Source organism: Eptatretus burgeri, chromosome 4, assembly GCF_056783735.1.
Source record: "Eptatretus burgeri isolate ZD-2024b chromosome 4, Ebu_testis_v1, whole genome shotgun sequence".
Taxonomy (NCBI): domain Eukaryota; kingdom Metazoa; phylum Chordata; class Myxini; order Myxiniformes; family Myxinidae; genus Eptatretus; species Eptatretus burgeri.
Window position 1 is genome coordinate 134,673,466 of NC_140964.1, and position 25,124 is coordinate 134,698,589.

General features: G+C 42.3%; 1 protein-coding gene and 1 long non-coding RNA gene across 4 annotated transcripts in view; one reads left to right on the forward strand and one right to left on the reverse strand.

Moving 5' to 3' along the window:
- The first annotated feature begins 1,809 nt into the window (after positions 1–1,809).
- Positions 1,810–17,928, forward strand: LOC147029169 (uncharacterized). 2 transcript variants are annotated; one of them, XM_085876411.1, is made up of 3 exons: positions 1,810–2,665; positions 13,380–13,423; positions 17,230–17,928. In XM_085876411.1, exons 1-3 carry the CDS (start codon positions 2,263–2,265, stop codon positions 17,482–17,484), a joined length of 702 nt encoding a protein of 233 aa, XP_085732537.1. In that variant the 5' UTR covers positions 1,810–2,262; the 3' UTR covers positions 17,485–17,928. The 2 variants fall into 2 exon arrangements, 1 of the variants encoding a protein (XP_085732537.1); XR_015056829.1 differs by lacking the exons at positions 1,810–2,665; positions 13,380–13,423 and adding an exon at positions 15,626–15,825.
- LOC147029170 (uncharacterized) overlaps positions 8,736–25,124 on the reverse strand; it is a 31,099-nt gene continuing 14,710 nt past the window's right edge. The window contains exons 2-3 of one of the 2 annotated variants that reach the window (XR_015056832.1): positions 10,733–10,858; positions 8,736–9,027 (exon numbers count right to left, since the gene is read on the reverse strand). This is a non-coding gene — a long non-coding RNA (uncharacterized LOC147029170). Of the gene's footprint in view, positions 10,859–25,124 lie in introns of both variants that reach the window. The other variant, XR_015056831.1, reaches the window with a different exon arrangement.

Below are 25,124 nucleotides of genomic sequence, written 5' to 3' on the forward strand. Positions count from 1 at the left end.
GTTTGCTCTGCAGTTCACTCATTTCTTGTACGTAGAGATAAGGGGACTTCTGGTAGTTGTAGTGTCCAGCTGCTGCAAATATTGGCAAGGCATCAGCAACAGCTTGCAAGTGATCCTTCCAAGACCCAGTGCGATCTGCCTTGATCATTGCCTGAGCAGTATGGAGCATTTTCTGATAACCCAGCCACAGCTGACTCGTTTTGGATTGTGCAGCAAGTTCAGATTTCTTTTTTTCAAGTTCATCAGTGATCTTCACAATTGCAGCTGATTCTTCAAGTCTTTCAAGAGAGATGTCACCCGTCAGCAAGGACGAATACATTTTCTCAATCTCTTCTACTTGGAGCATGAACTCAGGATTTTCATCCACAACAGATGCTACAATAATTCGATGGAGAGACTTGCTCACCAGTCGATGGCCTCGGAATGCCCTCTGCACAGATTTTCCGGACATCATATGAACTACAGCATTTTCACCGTACACCAGTTCCAGGATGTTTTTGAGTCCTGTTCTCACCATCAACCTTCCATATTGCTCCAAGCAGATTCATGAACGTGTGAAATGTACCCAGCCTAAGCACGATCCCCTTCAAATGGCTATTCTCTGGTGCAGCACTGATTATCTCGGCAGCTTTCCACTACAGCGGTTGATCAAACGTGATCACAGGACGGACATGGTGTCTGATGGCCATGTTGGACAGGAAGTTCAAAGTGGATCGAGAGGACAGTGATGAGGACTGAAATTGTAACCGAAACTGCCATGATGTAATGTTCACAAATAAATGTTTCAGTGGCACCAGGTGTTCAGTGATTTTGGTTCAGATGGAAAATTTCTTGATTTTTGCACTCTAGAATTTTGCTGCCATCTTTGATTTCATGTTAAATACTGATCAGATCGAAGTTTTATTGACACTAGTGGATTGCTGATCCATTAAAACCATGGACCAGAATCAACAATTGTGTTTTTATCTCGATTATTGAATAAGTTAGAGCTGTTTTAGTTATTCCAAAGCCCGGTGGCGGCTTTCTTGAAAATGACTGTTTTAACCCATTTCCGGATGTCAGATTTTGGTAGACTTTTTTTTTTCTATTGATCAGTATATCCAGTAGGAATGAAAACCACTGAGAAACCTTTTGTTGCGATTTGTTGTGGGTTTGGTGGTTGTTTGTCATAAATTGACCCGACTAATTAATTTCTTCATGCATTGGAAGCATGTACGACAGCGCATCGCGTCCAGTTTCTGCCGGTACTCCAGGGGCCTCCGTCTGGCCATCCCCATCTCTTCGGGATAGGACATTCCAGGCACCCTCCAAAAGGGACTGCCGCATGTTAACCCGAGGAGACTCGTCCGGTGGACGACACCTCTGCCCCACCCCAACACGCACCACAGTGTGTATTGAGGAGTGAAGTGTTTTGTGTGTGGCCGGAGTGCAAATCCTGCCACCAACCTCTGAGGGAAGGTAACTGGCTGCAGGAGGACGTCTGCAGACACAGTTGGCACCAGATATGGATGGCCGTTGGCTCACAAGGAGCTTCTCTGCCCTTTGCTAGGTTTTGTCTTTAATCCTGCTCGGTGTCCATGAAAGGGAAATGAGGAAGAAGAAATGGAAAAAGAGGTTCCTCCCAAACATGGCTTTTCTGCTTGTTTTGTGCAACCATGGTGTTACTGGTCATGCATTGACTTTTCCCTATGGACATTGATTTTGTATGCCAAAACAATGAGAGCAATTGGGGGGGGGGGAGGAGTGGAGGTGAGGTGGGGGAGGGAGGAGCGGAGGTGAGGGGTGGGGGGCACTTTTATTTTCATTTTTTCATTATTTCATTTTGTTTGCAGTGGCTGCTGGTTGCATCGTTGCTGCAAGTGTGGCTGTGCCACTGATGAAGTGCCCCTTGTAAATGAGGAGAAATTTAGAATTTGTTCACAGTGCCAGTGGCAGCTCGCCTTCTCTTCACGATAGCTGCCATGGGATCTTTGTTGTCCACCAACTAATGCTGTGAGGGGGATGTCCAGTTGAATGTTCATCTGAGGGATGGCACACACACACACACACACATTGATCCCATTCCCTATCTGTAAAACACGACGGTGACAGGTTATAAATTGCCGTGTCGGGATTCAAACCCAAGCCAGACGACTCAGGGGCAAGTGTGCTTTCCTCACGGCCATCCTGCCAGCCCACATGGGTTGAACAAACTGGCTGTAAAACCCCACATTGATTGGATAAACTAGATAGTAAAGAAAATAAAATGGGTAACTTCTTGGAATGCCTCTGACACAAGGTCTGAGAGCAGAAACAGCCCAAGCAGTGATCAATGTGCTTGGAATTGAGACTCAGAAGGTTCTTCGAGCTTGTACAGACTCCGATTCATTGCGAGCCGAGCTCCTCTCTCTCACCAAAGAGAAATTTCAATTTGCAATGTACGCCGACTTCTGTAAATTTGTGAAATCTTTCTTGAAGCCGCAGGTTGTTCAGCTTGCAGGGTCTTCTCTGTTGGGAAGTCTGTTCGTCAACTTGGAGAATGTTATTCGAGAACTTTCCAGTTTCTGTGAAAAGTTCGTTGGATTCCAACATGAGCAGCTGGAAAACGTTCCTGGTTTCCAGGGAATCGGTTTCAGTGGTGTCTGCAACCTGCACTATCAGGACGATGGATTAACACCCAAGTACGGTACGTCACTATTTTATACACCCCAACATGTCAAGAAACACCTCGATGTTGAACCATGAATGTTTTTCCTTGTAACTTATGAAATCTTTTAGAACAATTTTGTGTTGGTGAAGACGTTGAGATTCCTGAAATACAAAGTCAATGATTTTTTTTTTTTTTCTGAATCGCATTAAATTCCAAAGTGTTCCATGTTTATCAGAGCATTTATGTTATCCGCATGCAGGAAGTAGTTTGATTACCACTCGTATTGGCATGGACAGTGTGAGGGATGTCCTTTGGGTGAAAGGATTCTGTAAAACACAATGTCTGGACTGGAAGCTGCAGCCAGGATGGAACGGAGGCCTCAGATGTTTGAGGGACACACAGTGAGGGACAAGTGAGAACTGGGAGAAATCTGATCCATCCAAATGTAAGCCGATCAGCCTTCTTCCCATAAGGAGCAAAGTATTTGAATGCCTTATCAATGAGCAGGTTATCACTTTTCTGGAAGACCACAATCTCCAAAGTGATGCTCAGGATGGATTCCATCATTTCCGATCTACGAGTGATGTTCTTTCCCTGATAACTGAACACTTAACCAGGCCCTGGACCAGTGTGGTGAGGCCAGACTTGCAGCCCTTGACATCTCGAAGGATTTTGATAGTTTGGTATCAGGATCTCATTCACAAGCTGCAGTTACATGGTATTCCTGGGCATCTGCATGCAATAATTTCAGAATTCTCACAGATCACCAAATTTTTGTGTGGCATGATGGTCAATCTTCTGCAGCCCATATCATTAATGTCGGTGCTGTGCAGGTCTGTGTTCGGGCCATCTTTGTTTCTGCTTGAGCTAAATGATGTGGTCGAGAACATTTCGTCTCGGCTGGACATTTATTCTGATGACTCAACCCGATACAGAACTTATCCTTGCTACCTGCCTGGTTCACTCTGCCTTCAAGCCAGCGTCGATCTAAATTTGGATCTTGAGAATGTAAGTAACCAGGGAAAAGACTGGTAAATCAACATCAATCAAAAGAAGACCCACCTAAAATCCATGCCCAGGTCAAGATACCCCTCTTTTGACAACTCAGTTATGGACCAAACACCATTACACCAAGGGCATATGAATTGCTCTGCAACAGATTCCCCCTTCCGATGTGATATCTTCTGAGTCCAAAAGGGCGTTCGTCTGTAGAAAAAAAAAAAATGATTAAATGCCCTGAAAATCAAAATTATGTAACTTATCATACTTGAGCCAATGTGCCAAGTTTCAGTTGAACATGTCAAAGGGTTTGGAAAAAGTCTGAAAAACCACAGGTGTGATGGATGGACAGACAACAATCCTGTAGTCCCTTCCAGTTAAACCAGAAAGGGACTGATAACTCTGACATCTGTCTTCTTGGTCTGGACATCACTTCTTACTTTGGTTGGGATAACTACATTTCTAGCAATGCAAAAAGAGCCTCTGAGCGACTTGGCTGCTTGGATCGAGCTGTCTGATGTTTCCCTCCCGATGCCTCGCTCCACTTGTACAAGACCACCACACGTTCAGTCATGGAATAATGTAGTCACTCCTGGGAAGATGCTGTGACTCGTCTTCTGGATAGAATTCAACGATGAGTTGTTAACCTGGTAGGCCATGAACTTGCGTCATCTCTGCAACCTCTCTTGGTTTGAAGCTCCGTGGATGTCTTTTCTGCAGGTACTATAATGGAAGATACTCAGTGGGCCTTCCACTACTTGTATCACCTTTGCATTCTTTCACAAGCTCTATCCGTTTGGCAGCCTCTGCACACTCTCGTACTCTGTTTCCAAGGTCAACAGGACAAAATTCCTCCAGTGTTTTTTCCTACACACTGCCAAACTCTGTATCTCCGAACATGCATCCTGTTTCCCAGCAACATAAACCTTTCCCGTTTTGGAGGTGTGAATAGGTATCACTTTTCTCAGTGTTCCCCCCCCCCCCACAATTTATTTTTTGTAGACCCCACCATTGAATGGCCTCAATGCCTTGTGATGGCCATGGCTGAACTCTCCATTAAAAAAACACATGGATAAATGCAGCTGTGCAGACCTGCTATGCCGTGAAGCTGCATTCAAACTTCCATCCGACCAAGATTAGGTCAACAAGTGACAGGATTTATTTGCTCGGATAAACAGGGTTGTGAGGAATTTCACAGTCGGGTGTCCAAGTGATTAAGTGGATGTCATTCTCCACAATCCGAAGGAGAGAAAATGGAAACCAAGAACAGTGTGAATAGGTCCAGGATGCCTTGGACAGGACTGTTACTTGCATCTGGGGTTTGTGAATTGGTGCTGAGACCCAGGCGGCTTCTTCTGGAGATGCATAAATTTATTGATCATTCAGTGCAGGGAGAAGGTGAAAAAAAATTAATAATAATATATTGTGGCGTTTTTAGTCATTCACCCTGACCGTTCACCAGTCGGATATGGAAATCTGTAAAACACCAAAGCCTAATTGGAGGTCAACAGACCTTCACACCTTGCCAATGCAGGGCCAAATCGAGTACTGTTGAATACCCTGAGCAATCAGTGAGAGATTGAGTTATTTATTTAAAGTGCAACTCCACCGCAGGGGTGGGGTTCAGGCCTGTCAAATTCGAGGAAACTAGCCTGGGAGAGACACGAAGGAATCGGGGACATCCTGTGGGAGGAAGGTTTGGTTCATTGGCAGCAGCCTGGATTGAGAGATCTGTCATGTTAGACCAGCGACCTTGGATATTTGAGGTCCACAAAGTTAGGGATAGGGGAGACGGCATTGAGAGGGTGCAGGGCTGGGGGGGGGGGCATTGCAGGGGCAAGGTTTGAGGAAGTTAGGTGCAGGGGAAGCATTGAGGTGGTGGGTTTGGGGGGGAAGCATTGAGAGGGGAGTGTGAGAAGGGTTGCAGAAAGGGGGGACATGAAGTGGAGTGATGCTGATTCCATATTCCCAAATTAGACAAACGAAGATATTCTTGCGAAGAAGATGAAGAGGAATATATGATGGTGAAGGTGAGGTACTTGTGGAAAAATAAGGAAAGTGAAGCATTTTTAAATACTTTTAAAGGAATAAGTATTTTTATTCAGTGAAGAGTTTGAAGTGGTTGAGAAAAGGGGGAAAAAGAATGGAGAACAAAAAGTACAGGCAGAAGGAAATGTAAATGTCATGAGATGTCTATGGAGTGGATTTATTTTTTTTTTCCCTTTTGAAGTGAGCAGAAGAAAGGATAATTTTGAGGTCAAAGTAAAATATCTGGAAAGGAATAAGTAAAATGAGGAATACGGAGACAAAAGGGACACGTAATTTTACAGCAGGCAATGTGGAGGCTGAGTCCGACTACCTCAAGGAAAGAAAGCAAGTAAGTCCATATACCAGCCGTTTATTCAATCTCGTACAAAGACACTTCTGTGCACAGAAGGAAGACCTCAATGCTACTGGGAGTATGAAGGCTTAAGAGTACAGAGCTTTTCTGAGGGTTTATATCCAGTTTTTCACCAAGCTATCAGATGGAACTTTGTGGACTCCAGATATGCAGATATGTTGTATACAATGGTTTTGGTTTGTTCAGATACCTCGTACAATGGTTGGAATTTGCTTTCTGATAAGAGAGTGGTGTGGGGGGGGGGGAGTAAGAGAGAGTGCAATGGTTGGAATTTTTCATTCTGACTACTTGATCACAGGGAAAAATTTCATTTAACAGATATGTCTAAACAATAGGTTAATTGGAGTGTTTTTCTTACAAGCTCACTCAGCATGTGTACCAATGTATGCATGTGCATATTTTCATACTCTATCAGTATGCATATTTTTGCTTTATCAGCATGCATGTCTATTAGCTCTACTAGTAAATCATTTCTATTCTTCTTCCTCTTCTTTCTTTAACCACATCAGATCATCCATATGATCTGCATAGTGATTTGGCACATGTTTTACACTGGATGCCCTTCCTGATGCAACCCTGGTCGCCTCTTACGACACAGGGATCTGGTACACCTATTTTAACCAGGGTATACACTAGTACTCATTTCGCCGACCTTGGAAGGATGACAGGCTCAGTCAACCCCCTGGTGTTATATGACTTGGTGTGTATATATATATATATATATATATATATATATATATATATATATATATATATATATATATATATATATATATATATATATATATATATATATAGATATGTGTTTGTATATTCAGTGGCCTGACAGGGCTTGAATCAGGACTTTTTGGGTCCCAAGCTGCTGCCCTAACCACTGTGCCAACACCAGGTTTGTCATTTCTAAACTAAGTTTATTAAATTATTTTAAGAAAGAAGAAAACTAAGTAAATTTTGCTTTTACGTGATTATAAAATCAATTTAATAATACAGCTCCAACAGTTTCCCTGTTTTGTTCATACAGAACAACCTAAGGGTTTGTTCTGTCAGGACAAATCGGCTAAAAATCAAAATTTGTTGTTTGGCTCGCGGCAGGCTCGTTTCCACCGCGTCACCTAGACTTGCGCTCTGTGCTGGGTTAACACTCTGGCAAGTGGATGCAACTCAGATGTGGTGCCACCACCTCCCCTCCACAGAGTTGGGTTGCCTTAGTGATTTTGGAAGCAAAGAACCCAGTGCATATTGAACATATATACATCCAATCGGCAATCGGCTTTTCCAGTTTTATTAAACAGATTGAATTTGGGCCAGCCGTTCAAATTCTTTTTCTCCTGAAGTTTTAAAGGCATTTCTATCATTCCATATTGGTTCACAAAAAAAATAAGTGACCACTATATTCGTTATTGTTGTGTGGATGTCTGTCTGTCTGTCCCGAGCATAGCTCCGTGGATTTTGATCCGATCCTGATAAAATTTTGGTGGGAGGTTTATATCATGATCTGGTTGTGTTTTCCTGAAAATGGGCATGGTGCGCCCATTATGGGTGGAGCCACGCCCAAAAAACGTGTTTTTTTTGGGGGTAGCCGATTTCAATTTGCATCTTCTCCTCGGGGGTTTGTCGAATCTGACGAGTTTCGGAATTTGGTTAGCCCAATGGCACCTGCATAGCTCCGCGAAGCTTTTTTATTTTATTTTTTTTTATTTTTTATTTTTTTTTCTTCCATTTTCGTCACAAGGTCAGGAACTTAGAAAATTGCGAAATTTGACAAAAAATTCTTCTCCGAGGGGTTTGTCGAATCTGGCAGGGGTTTCGGTATTTGGTTATCCCAATGGCACCGACATAGCCCCACAGAGCTCGATTTTTCATTTTTGTCCCAATGTCAAGGCCACAAGGTCATGAACTTAGAAAATTGCAAATTGTGTTTTTCGGGGGAAGCCGATTTCAATTTGCATCTTCTCCGAGGGGGTTTGTCGAATCTGGCAGGGGTTTTCGGTATTTGGTTAGCCCAATGGCACCTGCATAGCCCCAAGGAGCTCGTTTTTTTTTTTTTTTCCATTTTCATCACAAGGTCACAAACTTAGAAAATTTCCAATTTTGACATAAAAATCATAAGACCGCCCAAACTTTGAGAGCTAGGATGACAATATTTTTTATGTATAATCTTGAAGTCATTCCCCACCTAAAGTCTTAAAACCATTTTGCTCTATCTCGAACACCTTGCCCGTGGCGCCCCCTTCAAGTTTGTTTTTACGCTGATTTCATCAAAGTATGGATAATCAGGAGTGCGAAATGCCATATAGCCTATATGACGTTATATTGTTCCTGGAATGTTCCAGAGGAAGTTTTGCACCAAAGGTCATAATCCTTGACCTTTGACCTTTAAAGTTCACAAAGGTCAAATTTTCAAAGTTGTGGGAATCGAACCGGGTTTTCGACCTTCGACGAACTAACTCCATTGAGCTATAGTACGAATCCTGTTTCCTTATTTTAATGTTCACAACATTGTTTTGTGACCTTTAAAGGTTTTACAAAGGTCAAATTTTGAAAGTTGTTGAACGAAACCGGGTTTTCGACATTTTGCAGCTCATAACCTGTCAATTATACCACATCATGTTGATCATTTTTATAACTTGGTCAAACATTATCACATTATCTCATCCTTGACTTCTGAAACCATCTACATCATCAAATACTGCTCGTGAACCCTCGTCGTCTTCAGACTTGTCTCTTTATTACAATCATCCATCTGCTTCTGATTCTTTAGCAATATTATAATTGTTGAATTCTTTCAACTGGGTATTTGTCATTCCCAAAGGCACAAGTATCTGTACTTTCATATTTTCCAAAAGATACCACCATCAACCTAATGTCTTGACTTAATTTTATACTAAGTTCTTCATTTTCTGGGTTTTCTGGATATTCTGGATCTTCATAGTTGCTCATTGATGGTTGGTCCAGGGAGACTTCACACGCCACCATCGTTGTTACTGTGGCAAATTTTCTCACACACACACACACACGCCGATTATTGCTTTTATGCATGCTATGATGACAATAATAGCAATGAACATCATAAGTCAGTTCAATGAACAATATGTGGAGTATCCATGCTCTCCATCCACCAAACATCTTTTCCAATCATGACCCGAAGTTCCATCCCTTATGATAATCATGATATTTGGTACCTTCTGCTTTAATATTCCCAGCCAGATTATCAATTTCATCTGAATTATCGGGGATATAGGTACAACATTCTGTCCCTATGACTGCACATGTGCCTCCCTGTGCAGCTAATAAGACATCAAGGGTGACACGATTTTGCATAGTTTGGTAACCGTTTCAGCATTTATTTTGGTAAAAACCTTCAGCAGTTTCATTCACAAGCTTCTCGAGAGAGGCTGCCAAGTTAATGATTTCTCTCGCGGCTTTCCCAATGCCATAAAATGGAAAGGCGAGCATGAAAAATCGGTCAGTTTCTGAAATTGATCTTTTTCGTTTCTTCTGCAACATGAAAGGTGATTGGTCAGAAATAGGAATTTGAGGTATTACATATCCTAAATAGCAAGATCCCGTCAACCCGGTTGGTAACCATGAATATGCCCGATGCCCACATACGAAATGTGTCGTTTAATGGTGCCTGGGGTTTCAAGAGATTATTCATTTGTATCCTTATGTCTATTCTTGTCCCATTATTTAGTTCCTTAATGGTTACTTTTTCTTCCCCATCTTCAGCATAGTATTGGCATGCCGACATACCCAAGTAAGGTCCATTTCCTTTTCTACTTACTTGGCAAACTATTCCTTCCTCTCTACTTGTCACCTTAAAATGTGGTGGGTATTTCTCCAATCCTTCCCCCTTTGTTAGTGAGGCATATTCTGTCCTATATCTTGGAGTGTGGTCATCTTTTCCCTGTTTCATATATGGGAAGTTGCGTTTCACCCAATACTTAGGATCGTACCGGTGCCAATAGTCAGTACAGTTGTATCCCCCACTTTTCCCAGTTACTTGTAATTTCTCGTACTTTTGCCCTTCTTCCCCAACTCTTCTGTTCTAGTTTGGGCTGGGTCAGCCTGTCTACGAACTAGGTACCTGCATATATCTTCCCCTAAAAATGGGACTGCCAAAAGGTATAGTCCATGCTTGGATGAGTGGGGTAGGTGTGAGCGAACCCAACACTTGGTTTTGTTCATACTTTTAGCATGTTGTAAAGATATTGCGAAAGAGGTGTTTAATCGATGTCCAGTTATTCCTTCATGTAACATCATGCCTCGTTTCAGGCGTACAGTGTCTACGTCCCCTTCATCCCGTGTGACACAGGGTGCATAATTATATGGAAGGGTCAAACAAGTGTTTGTTCCGTACACGCCTTTCTCGTGCAATTGGCCCCAATGTTTTCCTTCTTTTGCCCTGCATGCCCAATCACTACCATTCCTTTGTTTTCCCTGCTCTTGACCAACCAAGCATTTTGCTCTCCATGGCATTCCCATAATGCCGTCACTGCCTGTTATCATCCATAATGTCACAATTATGCACGTGCTCATCAAAAGCATTGCTATATTTGTCATGAACCCCTGGTAACGTTCTTCCCACTTGCAGATTTCCTTTCTTCTTTTTATGGCTTGCTGGATGTTCTTTTGCAGTGAGATGCACGCATCCATGATTGTTTACCTTTGCACGTGAGATCTGTATAGGTGACCAATAATACCTGGTGGGGTCCGGTCCAACGTGCCTTCAGTGCGTTTGTCCGCTTGAACACCTTGATGTACACCCGGTCACCTGGCTGGATGCCGTGATGTTCCTTCACAGCTGGTTCTGGTAGCGCTTGTTTGACCTGCAAATGGAATTCTTTGACAACCTTTGTTAAGGCAACACAAAAGTTAATCAAGGTTTCATCCATCATGTGTATGTCTATCTGTTTCAGGGTAAATGAGGCGGTTACCGGTATCGCATCGGACTCCCCATTAGTATTTCATGTGGGGACAATCCGCTGCACCTGTTTACCGTTGACCTCATTGACAGCAGTGCCAGAGGAATAGCCTCTGGCCATTTCAAACCCGTTTCATCACATATTTCAGCAAGTTTGTTTTTAAGTATGCCATTCTGGCATTCCACTTGCCTTGCTGATTCAGGATGATACGGACAGTGGAAACGTTGTCTGATTTGCAAAGCTCTGCAGAGTTCATTGGTAATAGGTAAGGTATCCCAGACCTGCAAATGTACTCTTTGAGCAAAAGCTTTGCTACTGTCCTTGCATCACATGTTCTGCATGGATATGCCTCAATCCATTTGGTGAACATATTGACCACAACCAAAATGTAGCTGTAATTACAGCATTTTGGCATGGTTACGAAGTCCATTTGAATATGGATGAAATGCCCCCAGGGTAGTGGATGAGTTCTTTCTGGTTGTTTAAACACTCTACCAGAAATATGATGTTGACAATATGCACAGCTTCTACAAAACTTTTATGCCACAGCTGCAAGTCCTGGAGCGTGCCATGTTCGTCGCACCTCCCTTTGCATTCCCCGTTTGTTTGTGTGGCCACTTCCGTGAGCCAAACGAGCAAGCGATGGTAAAGGCTCCTTTGGGGCAACCACCTTGCCTTCCTTTGAGACCCAAAGTTTTGTTTCTGCATTATAACAGCAACCTATTTTCTCCCACTTGGGTTTTTCACTTGCCTCAGCTGCCTCCTGTAGTGCTGCAATGTCATCAATATTTGGCACCTTTTCTTAATTTTTCTCTTTGATGAGCATATTTGTGATTTTGCTGGTTGTTTTGCAACTGAATCGGCGAAAGCATTTCCTTTTGAGACGACATCTCTTTGCTTTGTATGTGCTCGGCATTTTACTATCGCTATTTGTATCGGCAAGTGAATAGCTTCTCACAGTTCTGCTATCAATTTACCATTTTTTGACTGGCGTGCCTTGTGATGTTATGCACCCTCTTATTTTCCACAGTGCCCCTATATCGTGTGCCACCCCATATGCATATTGGGAATCTGTATATATTGTAATGCTTCTATTCTTGGTTAGATTGCATGCTGCAATTGGCGCACATCATTCTGCCTGTTGTACAGATTAATGTTGAGGTAGTTTACCACTTTCCAAAACATCACTTTCAGAGCACACTGCATATCCTGTCTAATGACCCGTCTGCTGCTTTTGTTGATGAGCCATCCACAAAGACTATCATTTCGGGGTTTTGCAACGGAATGTCCTTCAAGTCTGTCTGGGAAGTAGCAGTTTTTGTCATCACTTAATCGCTGTTATGTTTCTCTCCATCAGAAATTGGCATCAAGGATGCTATGTTCAGTGTCGGACATTTTTCGATAACCACATTTTTTTGCTTGACTTAACACGGGGTCATATGTCATTTGCTCTTACTGCTGATAGGTGTTGCGTTTTTGCTTTTAGCAATGCAGAACTTACACAGTGTGGTACTCACTGCACTCGAGGTGATGTCATCACAATCTGAGTTGTAGTCTGTGCGGCATATGAGGCAGCAGCTACTGCCCGCAAACATGGTGGAAACCCTTGCACCACAGGGTCTAGTTTCGTGCTGTATTATGAAAATGGACGCATTTTGTCACCGTGCTGCTGTGTTAGTACTGCTTGTACAAATCCTTCCCTTTCATGGGTATGTAAGTAAAATGTCTTGTCATAATCCTGCAAACCCAAAGCTGGTGTTGTCAGTGCTATTTTGACTTTGCCAAAGTTTTCTTCTGCCTGCTGTACCCACTCTATTAGTTGTGGTGCTTTGTCCAGCATCATGTGTAACAGTGGTCTAACCAGTACTGCATAATCAGGTACCCATTGTCTGCAATATCCAGCCATTCCCAAGAATCGTCTCATTTGTTTCTTGGTTTTGGGACATTTAGAATAGTGTGCATCCTGTCATTTGACAATCTTCTCAAGGTTCCACTCAATGCATGTTCGAGGTATGTTACCTCAGTCTCGCACAATTGTAATTTGGCCTTTTGCAGCTCGTGTTCCTAAAAAGGTTGAGGTGTCCTTTTTGCAATTATCCTCTGATGTTGAACAAATCATCCGCATACTGTACCGAGGGAGAGCCTTCAGTAAGTAGTACGTCATTCAAATCTTTGTGGAGTGCTCGTGAGAATTATGTTGGGTTATCAGCAAAGCCTTGTGGCAGCACTACCCCAGGTGTATTGTTCCCCTTCATAGGTAAAAACAAACATTCTGTGAATCCTCATGAATGGTTATCCAAAAAAATGCACTACTTGGCTCAATTGTGGCGTAACGTGCTGTATTGGACGGAATTGATGATAATATGGTCACTGGGTTTGGTACCACAGGGTTTATTGACACTGTGCATTTGTTAATCGCCCTCAGATTTTGCACAAATCGCCACGTCTGCTTCCCTGGCTTCTTTACAGGTAAGATTGGTGTATTGCACTCGCTGACGGTCTCTGTAATCACCCCCTGCTCGAGTAGTGCTGCAATCATTGGAGCAATTTCTCTTTTGGCCTCTTCACGTAGAGGGTACTGTTTGATACTGGGTAGAGGCTTGGTTGTATCCACCAAAATATGCACTGGCTCTGCAATTTTTATTCTTTCCACCTCATTTGGGTGTGTCGTCCATAATTCATTGGGTACTTGTGACAACAAATCCTCTTTTTTTTTCTTTCCCCCCCCCCCCCATTGACAACATTTCTCCACACGGTAACTTATTTATCTGCTCAAAAACGGCCATAGAGTCCGTACGAGGCTGTTCCCATACGTACCCTGTGTTTCCTTCCATGTGATAGATTTCTGCCCTGTACCTGACATACTGTTTCGATAAATCCTTTAATCGTGTAATCATTGTTCCAATCTCCTTCGCTTTGTGTTCTACAACCATTAATGCAACATGCCCTTTGATTCATAGATTGGTACATCAAATCACATTGTTGTTGAGTAAATTGTACCTCTAATCCAATCCAAAGATCAGTTGTGATATTGAATTCTATACAGAGCACATTCTGTACTTCATTTGCATAATCTACATCCTCTCCCAAAGCGTCATAGTGTGCTGTGCAGTACAGAGGTTCGATCCATTCTGCTATATTTTCATTGTATTTTATATCGGGAATCGTTTTTAAATCTGCTAAATTCTGCTCTGTTATCTCTCGGACATGTCCTCCATGTATTCGCCCACCGGTACACGGCAGGTCCGATCGATCATGATAGCATTTCTAAGGTTTCAGTTTCTTTATTTTCTGGGATATTTAAGTACACTCCATTTTCCAGGCATTTTACCGTGCATCTCAAGTGGCAAAGCAAATCAAGTCCCGATAAATTTACAGGTGAATTTGCTGCGAGCAAGAAGGCATGATGTGCTTCCAAAGGTCCATATTCAACTGTCAGGCTTTGTGTTATAGGAATCTTTTCAACGACACCAGTTATTCCAATCACGCTTGGAATGTCACTTGTGTGACAAAGGTACGGTGGGCATAACGTCCTTTTTAATTGTCGAGCAGGTCGCTCCCGTATATACTAAAAATGAAACATTTTTCCAATTTACTATCAAATTTAAAGTAGGTTCATCTGAAGGGGTTGTTAACAGCGGAGTGTGGAGGTTAACCCGCTCTCGCATTGTCAACATCGCTTTTCTTGCTGTCTCCTCAACTGCTCTCTTTGGCGTACTTGAGAATCCCTTCTCTGTTTTCGGCTGCGCATTGGGCAGTCTCTTTTTTTCAATATCCAGTTTTCCTGCAATTGTAACAAACGTTTGCGTTTGGAGATGACCCGCGAGAGGGCGCTCTCGTACTATTTTTCGCACACTTCCACTTCGGATCCATGGGAGGAGGTCTTGCGTCATCGTCGGAGTCTTCCGCCCAACTCGCACGTGGTGTTATCGTCATTTCCGCCTTTCTTTGGTGACTTCAGCATTCGTCTGAATCTTCCTCTTCTCGTTTCTTTCCGCAATTTTCTTTTATAGTCTTCCATCATCAACATTAGCAAATTCTCCAGCTTAATAGTTTCTTTATTTTTGTGCGCTTCTGTAACAATGTTTGGCTGCTATGAGCATCTGAGCCAGTGGTTCACCTTCTCATCCAATTTTAACAAGTTTTATTTGCTTTGACAGCAATGGTAACAGTCCCTCCACGAAAAAGTTAGTCAACAGCTCGTCCGGTATCGTGGCCACACCCAACTCCGAATGTTGCACAATCATTTGTCGTAATCGAACCATAAACTATTCCGGTTCTTCATCTGTTTTTTTTTTGTTTGCATCCTTGTACCTTCCCCCAATTAATATCAGGTGGGCTTATTGCAGTTCTTAAATGAATAAGTAAATCTCGTAATCGAGCATTATATAAGCTTTCATTTTCTCCTGCTGGTGCCACATCCGGCCACGTGGCTAATGCTTTAGTTTTTCGCCATATCTTAACCGGAAGTACTGTTGTCATTAATCCAATCACATCTTCGAGGTTAGCTTTATTTGAATTTATATAATACAATATTTGTTCCACAATCCCTTCTGGATTATCATCATAATCTTTCATTTGCATTTTCATGGCTTGTAAATAACTTTGGTTCCATGGATGGTGAATGATATATAATTCTGGTGCTGATTCGTCGCTGGGTTCAACATTCTCTGCTCGATCATGCTTTTTCAAGTTTTATCTCAGCTGGCTTGTCATCTGGAAATATTTTTTCCATCTCTGTAATTACTGACTTGTACGGGCTCGTGGCAGTCTGAAATGTCGTATTAAATCTTGTACCACCTGTTTCACTATCGGCGTCATTCGAATATTTCCTCCCCACGCACCTTGCGGGGAGCACGGAGCCATCACCGGTAATATTTTTTGCACTTCTCTGAGAGTGGCTTGTGCGTTCTTCAAACTTCTTATACTTGCACTCTTTGCTTGATCCTCTCTTTTCAAGCTCTCCTCAGCCCATCTCCCAAAGATTTTCCAGTCTACTGGTTTTTGAGTAGTGTTCTTTTCTTTCTCGATTAATTCCCTTCTCAACTTCTCAATTCTATCTCTGAACCATTCCCTCTTCCAGAAAATTCAATCTATGTTTCTTTGTCCACTCCGCCCATATTTTCAAATCCTTTGACAAACGCAACCCATAGGTTTTGTTCGTGTAGTCTGCCTTTGACCCCAAAGCGGACACATCCTGTCTACTATATTTTGTTATTGATTCCCCATAACTGCACGTCAGCGTTATTCTTTAAATCGCTTTTTAAAACACTAGTCAGCATTTTTATTCTCCAGTCGTTCTTAGCACCTGCTAGCGCTTTTTCCTTCCTCTATCTCATTCTTACCACTTATCAGTGTCCTTCTTACTGCGATTAAACCCTTTGGCATCTTCTGCTTTTCTACCAGCCTTCCACGCTCCCTTCCTCGCCTAACCAGTACTAATGACCTGGCGATAATACTTCCGCGCTTCCCCACCCTCTCAAGGCTCGGCGTCTCTTGATCCCAATCTCGTACCTCACTGCCCTGCCACACTCGATACCCTTCAGTACGGAAGGCCTCCACTGTTTTACGCAACTTGACCACTGCGCAACATAGGAATGCTGTTTTCTCTCCGGTTCGCTTTCCATCCTTATTTTCCGATCATCATTTAGTTACCATGGGCCTCTTTTTCCCTCAACCCTCACATAAAAGTATGTACTGGAAATTCAACACCAATCTTTTTGAAGATACTTTTTAAAAAAAGGCTTCTATACCTTTTGGGCTATCCAACTCTCAAAAAAAGCCTCTTTCTTCATTAGAGTTATGGTGGGACAACGCAAAAGCACAGATCACAGTGTTTTGTCAGCAGTTTGCTTCAAATGTTACCAATGTTAAAAATACAACAATGGCTGTCAGAAGCTGATATACAGTAAGAGAGTAAAGTGGCCAGATATGGAAACAGGAGGAACCAAAAGATATTAGTTGAAAAAAGGACCCAATTGAGAGAACCTACATGAGAAAAAGCAGCAGGGATGTTAATCAGATTAAGGATAAACAACATCAAGGTTTTAGATACTCCCAGCAAATCCTTTTTCCAAATGGATTTTGTCAATAAATCACAAAACGCCATTTTTTCTCTGCTCGACTCAAGAGGAAACATTGTTAACTCCAGTGATGTATGTTTGTGCATTGGAGTTTTTTTTTTTTTTTTTTCAAAAATTTATGCAAAACGTACTGTTTGTGAGCAAACTATGGAACTTTTAACTCCTTACTTTCCTTCCATCACTGATCCCCAGCGTCTGAGCTTGGACTCACCAATCACATTGCCTGAGCTAACGCAGGCCCTTGCTGGATTGAACTCTGGGAAAGCACCTGGAATTGACGGCTTACCAGCAGAGTTTTTCTTGGTGTTTTGGGACCTTTTGGGCCTTGAGTTACTGAATGTCCTGGAATCATCTTTGATAAATGGAGAACTGCCTCTAAGTTTTAGAAGAGCAGTGGTGTCTCTTCTACCAAAGACTGGAGACTTACGGCAGATAAAGAAATGGTGACCGGTCTCAGTATTATGTACGGATGACAAAATATTGTCAAAAATGTTGGCCAGTCGATCGAAGACTGTAATTGGTGATCTCGCCAACTCTGATCAAAACTACTGTATCCCGAACAGATCAATTTATGATAATATTTTTTTGATCAGAGATTTACTGGAGTTCGATTCCATGAAAAAGAATTTGGGATAATATTCCTTGACTTAGAAAAGGCATTTGATAGTGTTGATCATGTATTTTTGCATCATGTGTTGGAAGCATGTGGTCTTGGTACCAATTTTAGGGCCTATGTATCCTTACTGCACAGCAATATATTTCGTATTTTTAAAATTAATAATGAACTCGTCTCTCCTATACAAGTACAGAGAGGGGTGAGGCAAGAGTGCCCCATTTCTGGTGTATTATTCTCCTTGGTTATAGAACCACTTCTAATTCTATTCAGAAAAAATCTTTCGGGAGTAACTGTATCCACAGGGATTCCTTCAATAGTTGTATCAGCTTCTGCAGTCATTAAGAATGACAATGATATCTCTGCATTTGTTAAGTGTTTAGATCTCTTTTGATTGGCATCTTTGTTGAACTGTAATTGGAACAAGAGTAAAGCCTTATGGGTTCCCAGTCTTAAAAACGATCCGCTGGGGACACGGATAGTACCACCGGTGCATTTGCCTTCAAAGTTAAAATGGGTGGAAGAGGGAGTCAAATATCTCTGCGTGCTCCTGGGATCTGCATTCTCTGTCCTCAAAAATTGGGATGGGATTGTTGAACATGTTAAAAAAAAAAAGATTAGAACGATGGAAGAGCCCTACCCCATCTTTCCTACAGAGCTAAGGTTCGAGTTGTAAATAATTTGGTTGCCTCATCTCTGTGGCATAAGTTTATCTGCCTCCAACCACCGGAAGTGTTACTGAAGGCTGTTCAAAGGCTACTGGTTGATTTTTTTTTTTCTTCTTCTGCATTGGTTTTCACTGGTTACAGCCAAATGTTATATGCCGTCCGTTGGTTGATTGTGGCCAAGGACTTGTCGACATAAAAAGCCGCATAACGGCCTTTCGGCTGTGCTCTACTCAGATGATGATGCACGAGAAACAGCTGCTTTGCCGACTTCTGGCCTGTCACATCTTGCAACAAGCGAGTGGGCTCGGTTACAGCCTTGAACTTTTCTTGACCAAACTCCAGCATGTTGATATATCTCATATTTCAACATTTTATCAGAGTCTTTTGAACGCTTGGCAGAGCCTTTCGGTTCGTCGCCAGCAGGAAACTTATGCTACAAATATGTTTGTGGAAGAACCCCTATTATACAACCCATTGTTTCCTGCAATTCCGAGAAGCCGTGACCTTTATCAACACTTTATTGCAGCAGGCATAATCAAAATACTACACCTCTGCCATGATTCTGGGTTGGGGTGGAAAACAGTGCCAGAGATAGTACATATGACAAGAATATGGTCAAATAGGACGATCGGCAAAATCCTAAGAGAAATTGTGAAAAAAAAAAAGTTCTCAACTTGAACTAAAATAGACTCAAGAAAGGTTGTTGACAACAAATGACCTAGGGTTTCCTGGGTTAATTGTACAACCGAGTCAGAGATTTACCCCCCCATTAGCTCAGGAAAAAAAAATTTTCAGGAACATAACAGTAAAGACCAATATAAACAGTCTACTCGAGGACTCTCGATTGAATGGAGTGGCCAGATGGAAAAGACAAATGCCGGAAGGACTCCCATCTCAGCCTATATGGAACTCATTCTATAGTAAGCTGGTTGCTCAAAGGACTGGAGATTTACAGTAGTGACGAGCACATTGGGTTATTCCTTCGAATAAGTGTTTAAGATATTGTTCTCCCATATCCGGGTGCTGCCCTTTCTGCATTTGTACAGAGGATTTGTTCCATGCATATGTTGACTGTACAAGGCTTGTGCCATTATTTGAATGGCTGAACCTCATGGCAGAAAAGATGCAAATTACCTTCTCACTAAGATTGTTTATTTTTGGGTGGAAAGAACAAGTAAACTCATTATTTTTGTTCTTAGTAGCCACAGCAAAGATGGTAATTTATTTATCAAGGAAGGAGAAATTGAAAGGAAAGTCGATTGTGATGTGGAATGTTGTGGTTTTTTTAATGCCTTAATAACAGCAAGATTGGAACTTGAATTTTGTTTTTCTAAAAGTGAAAGAGAGTGTTGATGACTTTAAGAAGTCTTGGTGTCATGATGGGATTTGCAAAGTTCATGAGAATACTTTATAAATACCCCTGTAGTTTTTATTTATTTATTTATTGTATTATTGAGTTTTAAGTATTTATTGTTTACATTGAATTGTTGTAAGTATTAAAGTACTACCACTAAGTAGTATATTTCACCGACTGGTGCACATATATAGATTCCAAAAAAAACCTCTTTCTCTCTTTTTCTCTTTCTCTTTCTTTGTCATGGCGGCCTTGTGTTGGTGAGAGCTCTGACTGTGTACTGTTTTTTCATCGGTTTTTCCTCCATTGTTGGTGTTTTTTTTTTTACTTTCCCTTTACATCTTATCCTTGTGTATTTCTTTCCACACCTTTGCTTATGTTTTTTATTTTTGGTTTGTTTTTTTTTTTTTCCACTCGTCTTTTCAATTGTTGTTTTCCCTCCCTTCTTTCCCTTTACCCTTTTCACCCTGTTCTTGTGAGTTCCTTTCTACCCCTTTTTCCTGTTTCTTGGTTTTTGTATTTTTTTTCCTCTATTGTTGATGTTCTTTGTCCTTCCTACCTCCCTTCTTTATCTCTTCCATCCCACCCTACCCCTGTGTGTTCCTCTTTATCCAGTATTCCTTTTTATTTCTTTTCTTGCTATCATTGCTCCCTGTTCTATTTTATTTATATTGTTATGGCTGTGGAAATTTGCAATACACCATAAAGGGTCCTTTGATTAGTTATGACGCTAAGTTTATGTGCATATAGTTCCCCACCGTTGTTTAAAGGGTATTCTTCGTGTTCACCGGGCTGCGACTCTTTGAGATAGCCGTTTTTCTTTTTCTATTGTTATTTTGAACAAACCTTCAGGTAAGCAACAAGCCGCGTTGAAAACCGTCGAACGAAAAAGGGAACCAAAGGAGTTCCCTTTTGGGTGTGCGGATTTTTTTCCTGCCTATTTTTCCCCGCGCTTGGTGTAAAGGAAAGGGGGAGGGCAGCTCGCCGCCGATTGGTGAATGAACGGTGTGAGGCGGTCGGGTTGAGGGAAAGCCCCTTTTCGGGAACCTTCTCGAAGGGAGGTGGAGCCGAAAACGGGGAGGAGCGAAGGGCGGAGCCCTGCGCGATATAAGGTGGACCGCACGCGGGGCTCACTCTCTCTGTGTGGTCGAAGTCAAGTCCTCTCTCTCTCTGTCAGGGTTGAGCTCGCTTCCTCTCTCTCTCTGCCAGGGTCGAGCTCGCTTCTTCCCTCTTGGTGGCCAGGGTTGACGTCATTCTCTCTCTGGTCCATTAGCTCTCTGTCAGGGTCGAGTGCTTCTCTCTTGGTGGCCAGGGTCGGGCTCTCTATTTCTATCTCTATTTCTATCTCTATTTCTATCTCTATTTCTATCTCTATCTCTGGTCCTGAGGCCCCTTCTGTCCTTCATTGTTGGTCGTGGGTTGTGGAAGCACCAGTAGCAATGCCGGAGAGAGCTCGCTGACCATGCCAGGAGCCCGAGGTCAGGCACGGCTACGCAAGGCCGTGGGGAGTCGACGTCGCGACCTGCCCACCATCGCGCCATGAGGGCGCGGGTAAGACCCTTCGGTCTCACGGGACCCGTTCGGTCCTCCAGGTCCTGTGCCATAAAGGTTTACGAACCCCGTCGACCTCCCTGCTTATGGGGAGGGTTTTCCTTTGCTTTTGTATGACTGCTGTGGCACCGTATCCCCATAAGTAGACCTGTGTAAGTGACTGTACATTGCTCATATTCGGTGGTAATGCTTTCTCTTTGTTTCTTGTACATTGCATGACTGCGTTGCTTTTGAAAATGTGTGTGCTATAATGTCATTGTGTGAAATGTATCCCGTTCGCCGTCTTTTTCCCTTTTGAAAGTGCTATCTTGAATCGCGGAATCAATTAGTCGTGGGTTTTGAACACCCAGGGTAAAGAAGAGAATCTGATCCGTCCAGGTCTGCGATAACATCGCTCGGTTATCACTGAAGCACGGAACGGACCGCTTAAGCGGTTTGTGTCCGAGGCCGACCCGTGGCGAGGTACGATCGCCCAGTCGACAACTCGCGCAGGTACTTAGGTAGGTCAAATTTGGCAAGCAACCCTATCCTGCGCGGGTGGGCAATTAGCACGATCGTGGTGAGGTTAAACCCCCATCCGTGACTGGCTCCTGGCGGTAGTTCCAGGGGGGTCACGACTGAATTGTCCGTCCGGTGGGCGACGCGGTTGCGTTTGGAGTTACGCAATCGCTCACACGCCAGCTGGATCAGAATTCGTAACTATATATATATATATATATATATATATATATATATATATATATATATATATATATATATATATATATATATATATATATATATATATATATATATATATATATATATATATATATATATATAGGGTGTCCCAAAAACATATCCAACTTTTCATTTGCAAAGATGATGGTCATAAAATATATATTTTTAAAAGATGTATGGCTGGATAGAAAGGTTGAAGTTTATTGTACCAATGTAAAAATTGCCACCAAAATTTAAATTTTGGTATATAATAGAATCGTCATTTTCTTTCAGACCACATGTTCGACGTAGGCTCCACGTTGTCCGATTATTGCCTGCAAACGCGTTGTCGTGTTCTCCATCACTTTGGGAAATGTTTCCTGAGGAATGTTCTGGATTTCTCAGTGGACGTTTTCCTTCAGCTGATCAAGAGTCTGAGGCCTCGGGTTTCCATCGATCCTGTCCTTGAGATACCCCCCACAAGAAGAAGTCTGGAGGATTTCGGTCAGGGGAATACGGTGGCCACTCAACGTCTTCGTAGAGGGAGATAAAGCGCCCCTCAAAATGTTGGTTGAGAAAACGCCTTGTTTCCTGGCTGTATGGGGCGGTGCCCCACCCAGCTGGAACCACTGGGTTCTCATCTGGATCAGGTTGTTTCTCCCACGGGCCTGAGTACGTAGCTCAGGCAAATATAATTCCTGAATCATTTCGCGATAGTTCCTCTGGTTTACCGTGCAGGTGTGTTCCTGGTCATCTTCAAAGAAGTATGGACCAATTATCCCATACCAACCAACCACCACCCACATGGTGACTTTGAGAACGGATGGAGGCACCAGTTCAGTTGATGCATTACCAGGATTTTTAGTTCCCCAGTTCCGAAAGTTTTGCTTGTTTACCTCCCCAGATAAGTGAGCATGGCATTCGTCTGTCGTGTGAAGTTTTTTTTGAGGAAGTCTGCATCTTCCTCCAACTTTCCTGAGAACCAATTTGCAAAGTCTCATCGTTTGTGCTTCTGTTGATCAGTAAGCATCGTTTCCGTTCGAATTTTGTATGGAAAGGCATGAATGTCTTGGCGAAGGATCCTCTGAACGGTGCTCTTATGACTGTTTGTCTCGGCAGAAAGTCGTTGAATCGATTTCTTTTTATTTTTTTATTTTTTTATTTTTTTTTTAAGACTCTGAACGACCGCCTGTCTCACCATTTCCACATTTTCTTCAGAACGACCTGTCCTCTTCCAACCACTGTGACTCTTGTGAAGGTCACAGATGGTTCCCACATCGGTAAACTTTGTGATGGTGCACTTTATTGTCCGAAAGCTTGGTGCATGGCGCAAGTGGATACCGAAATGTCTCGAGTAAAGACGTTGCACCTGTATGACACTTTTCGTCTGGTGCCAAAGTTCAACAATTTTCGTCCGTTGTTGTACGGTCAGTCTTGGCATTTTTCTGGCACTTGCTTGGTATCAAAATAAACTTCAGGGTCTCTGCAACAAGAAATGAAGCATTAGTGACAAAATTACTGCTTTTTTAGGATCAAAGGAAGCATTTTAAAAGTTGTATTTTTTTTGGTATACCCTGTATATTCTACTCTCTCTTGTTTTTCTTTCCTGGAGTTTGAGAGTGAGAGTGTACTCGGTTTCACGGGGTTTTTTTTACCCCGAGGCATTGAGTGTTATTGCGCCAAAATCATGGCGATTGTTGAGCTGTTAGTCTTCAAGTCGGAAAAATGGGTTTTTGTGTACGCCACCACCCGAAATCTCAATTGAAAAAGTTGTTTTGTGTTGGAAAATTAATCGGCATGCATTGTGTTATAACTGCATCGAGAATGAATCAGCGTGTTGTTATCTTTGTTGCTAAAGAGGAAATCGTGGCACAGCTTGTGGAGTCAGGACTAACTGTGGAGCCGGATATATTCCTCTTCATATCACCCCTCGATGTTCTATCGATGAAGGTACTCCTGTCAAATATTCCTCCCTTCATCAAAAACGAGCAGGTGAAAGCTGCTTTAAAAAGAGTATGGCATTGTTGTTTCAAAAATAACTTTCCTTCCTGTTCGCTTTAACGACCACATTACAAAACATATTCTTTACTTTCGACATCGATTATTTATTATTCGTGAGCTCGACGTGATGTTAAAAATTGAACATGAAAAGTTTACTTACCGAATCTTTGCCATATCAGACTTTAGTGTGTTACAAATGTGGACAGTATGGTGACATGAAAAATGAATGCCCAAGGTGCGTTGAAAAAGAATCAAATAAACTTGAGGTCACTGTGGTGCCTTCTGAGGCAGGGGAAAATTCTGAAAATCAAACAAATGGAAAAAATGAGTGGTTGGGTGATACGAGGAAAACGAACGCATCAAAATGTCGTTTTAGTCGAAAGTTATTCATATGCCGAAGCAGTCGCTGTGAAGAAGGTTTCACTGAATAGGAATGAGAATAACCAAAATCCTTTAGATGTTTATGCCTGTTCTCTCACATGTGATGACTAGGAGACTATGGAGCTTCAAAACACACCATCAGTAGATGTCCCAGGTGGAGACGAAACTTGTACTGGACATACAGTAGGAAGTCATACACTGAAGCAGGACGTTCATGCTGAAGTTGTTTCTAACACCCAAGAACCAACTGTTCAAACCAGTCACGCCAAATACGTCGGAACTATCTGTTGAAACTATGGTTGTGCCTAATACCTCGGAACCAGCAGTTCAGACTACAGGAGAGCCTAATAACTCAGAGCCATCTGTCCAAACTATAGTTGTGCCGAACACCACAGAGCAATCTGAACAAACTGTAGTTGCACCGAGTAACATAGAACTGCCTGTCACATCTATAGCCACACCCATTACCTCAGTTACTTCGAAGGAAATCTGCTTCCAAAAGATTCCTTTTTCGTGAAACCATTTCCAATGTCTGCTATATCTGTAAAGAAAAAGGAAGCTGAAATTGAACACGAGTCGTGTGATTCCGTTGATACTTGTTCAATATCAGATTCTTCTGAGTTGGATGGTGCAGTTGGAGATTCACAAGACCACAAGGACTTAAATGCCCCTGCTCCTGCGAAGGTGATTTACTCAACAACACTTTTTGGAAAAAAAAATTAAACCAACCGATTTCTTTCTGGAACTCGATAAATTTATGTTTACCGCATCCCTTATTACTAAAAATCCGACAGCCTATGGCGTCAATGAATCCCAGGTA

What these genes read in the sequence shown, in the direction of transcription:
- LOC147029169 (XM_085876411.1), top strand. Translation starts at nt 2,263, where the DNA reads ATGCCTCTGACACAAGGTCTGAGAGCAGAAACAGCCCAAGCAGTGATC. An exon ending in TGGATTAACACCCAAGTACG is followed by an intron (nt 2,666 to 13,379) that starts GTACGTCACTAT and finishes AATCGCCCTCAG; the next exon opens with ATTTTGCACAAATCGCCACG. An exon ending in CTTCCCTGGCTTCTTTACAG is followed by an intron (nt 13,424 to 17,229) that starts GTAAGATTGGTG and finishes ACTGATCCCCAG; the next exon opens with CGTCTGAGCTTGGACTCACC.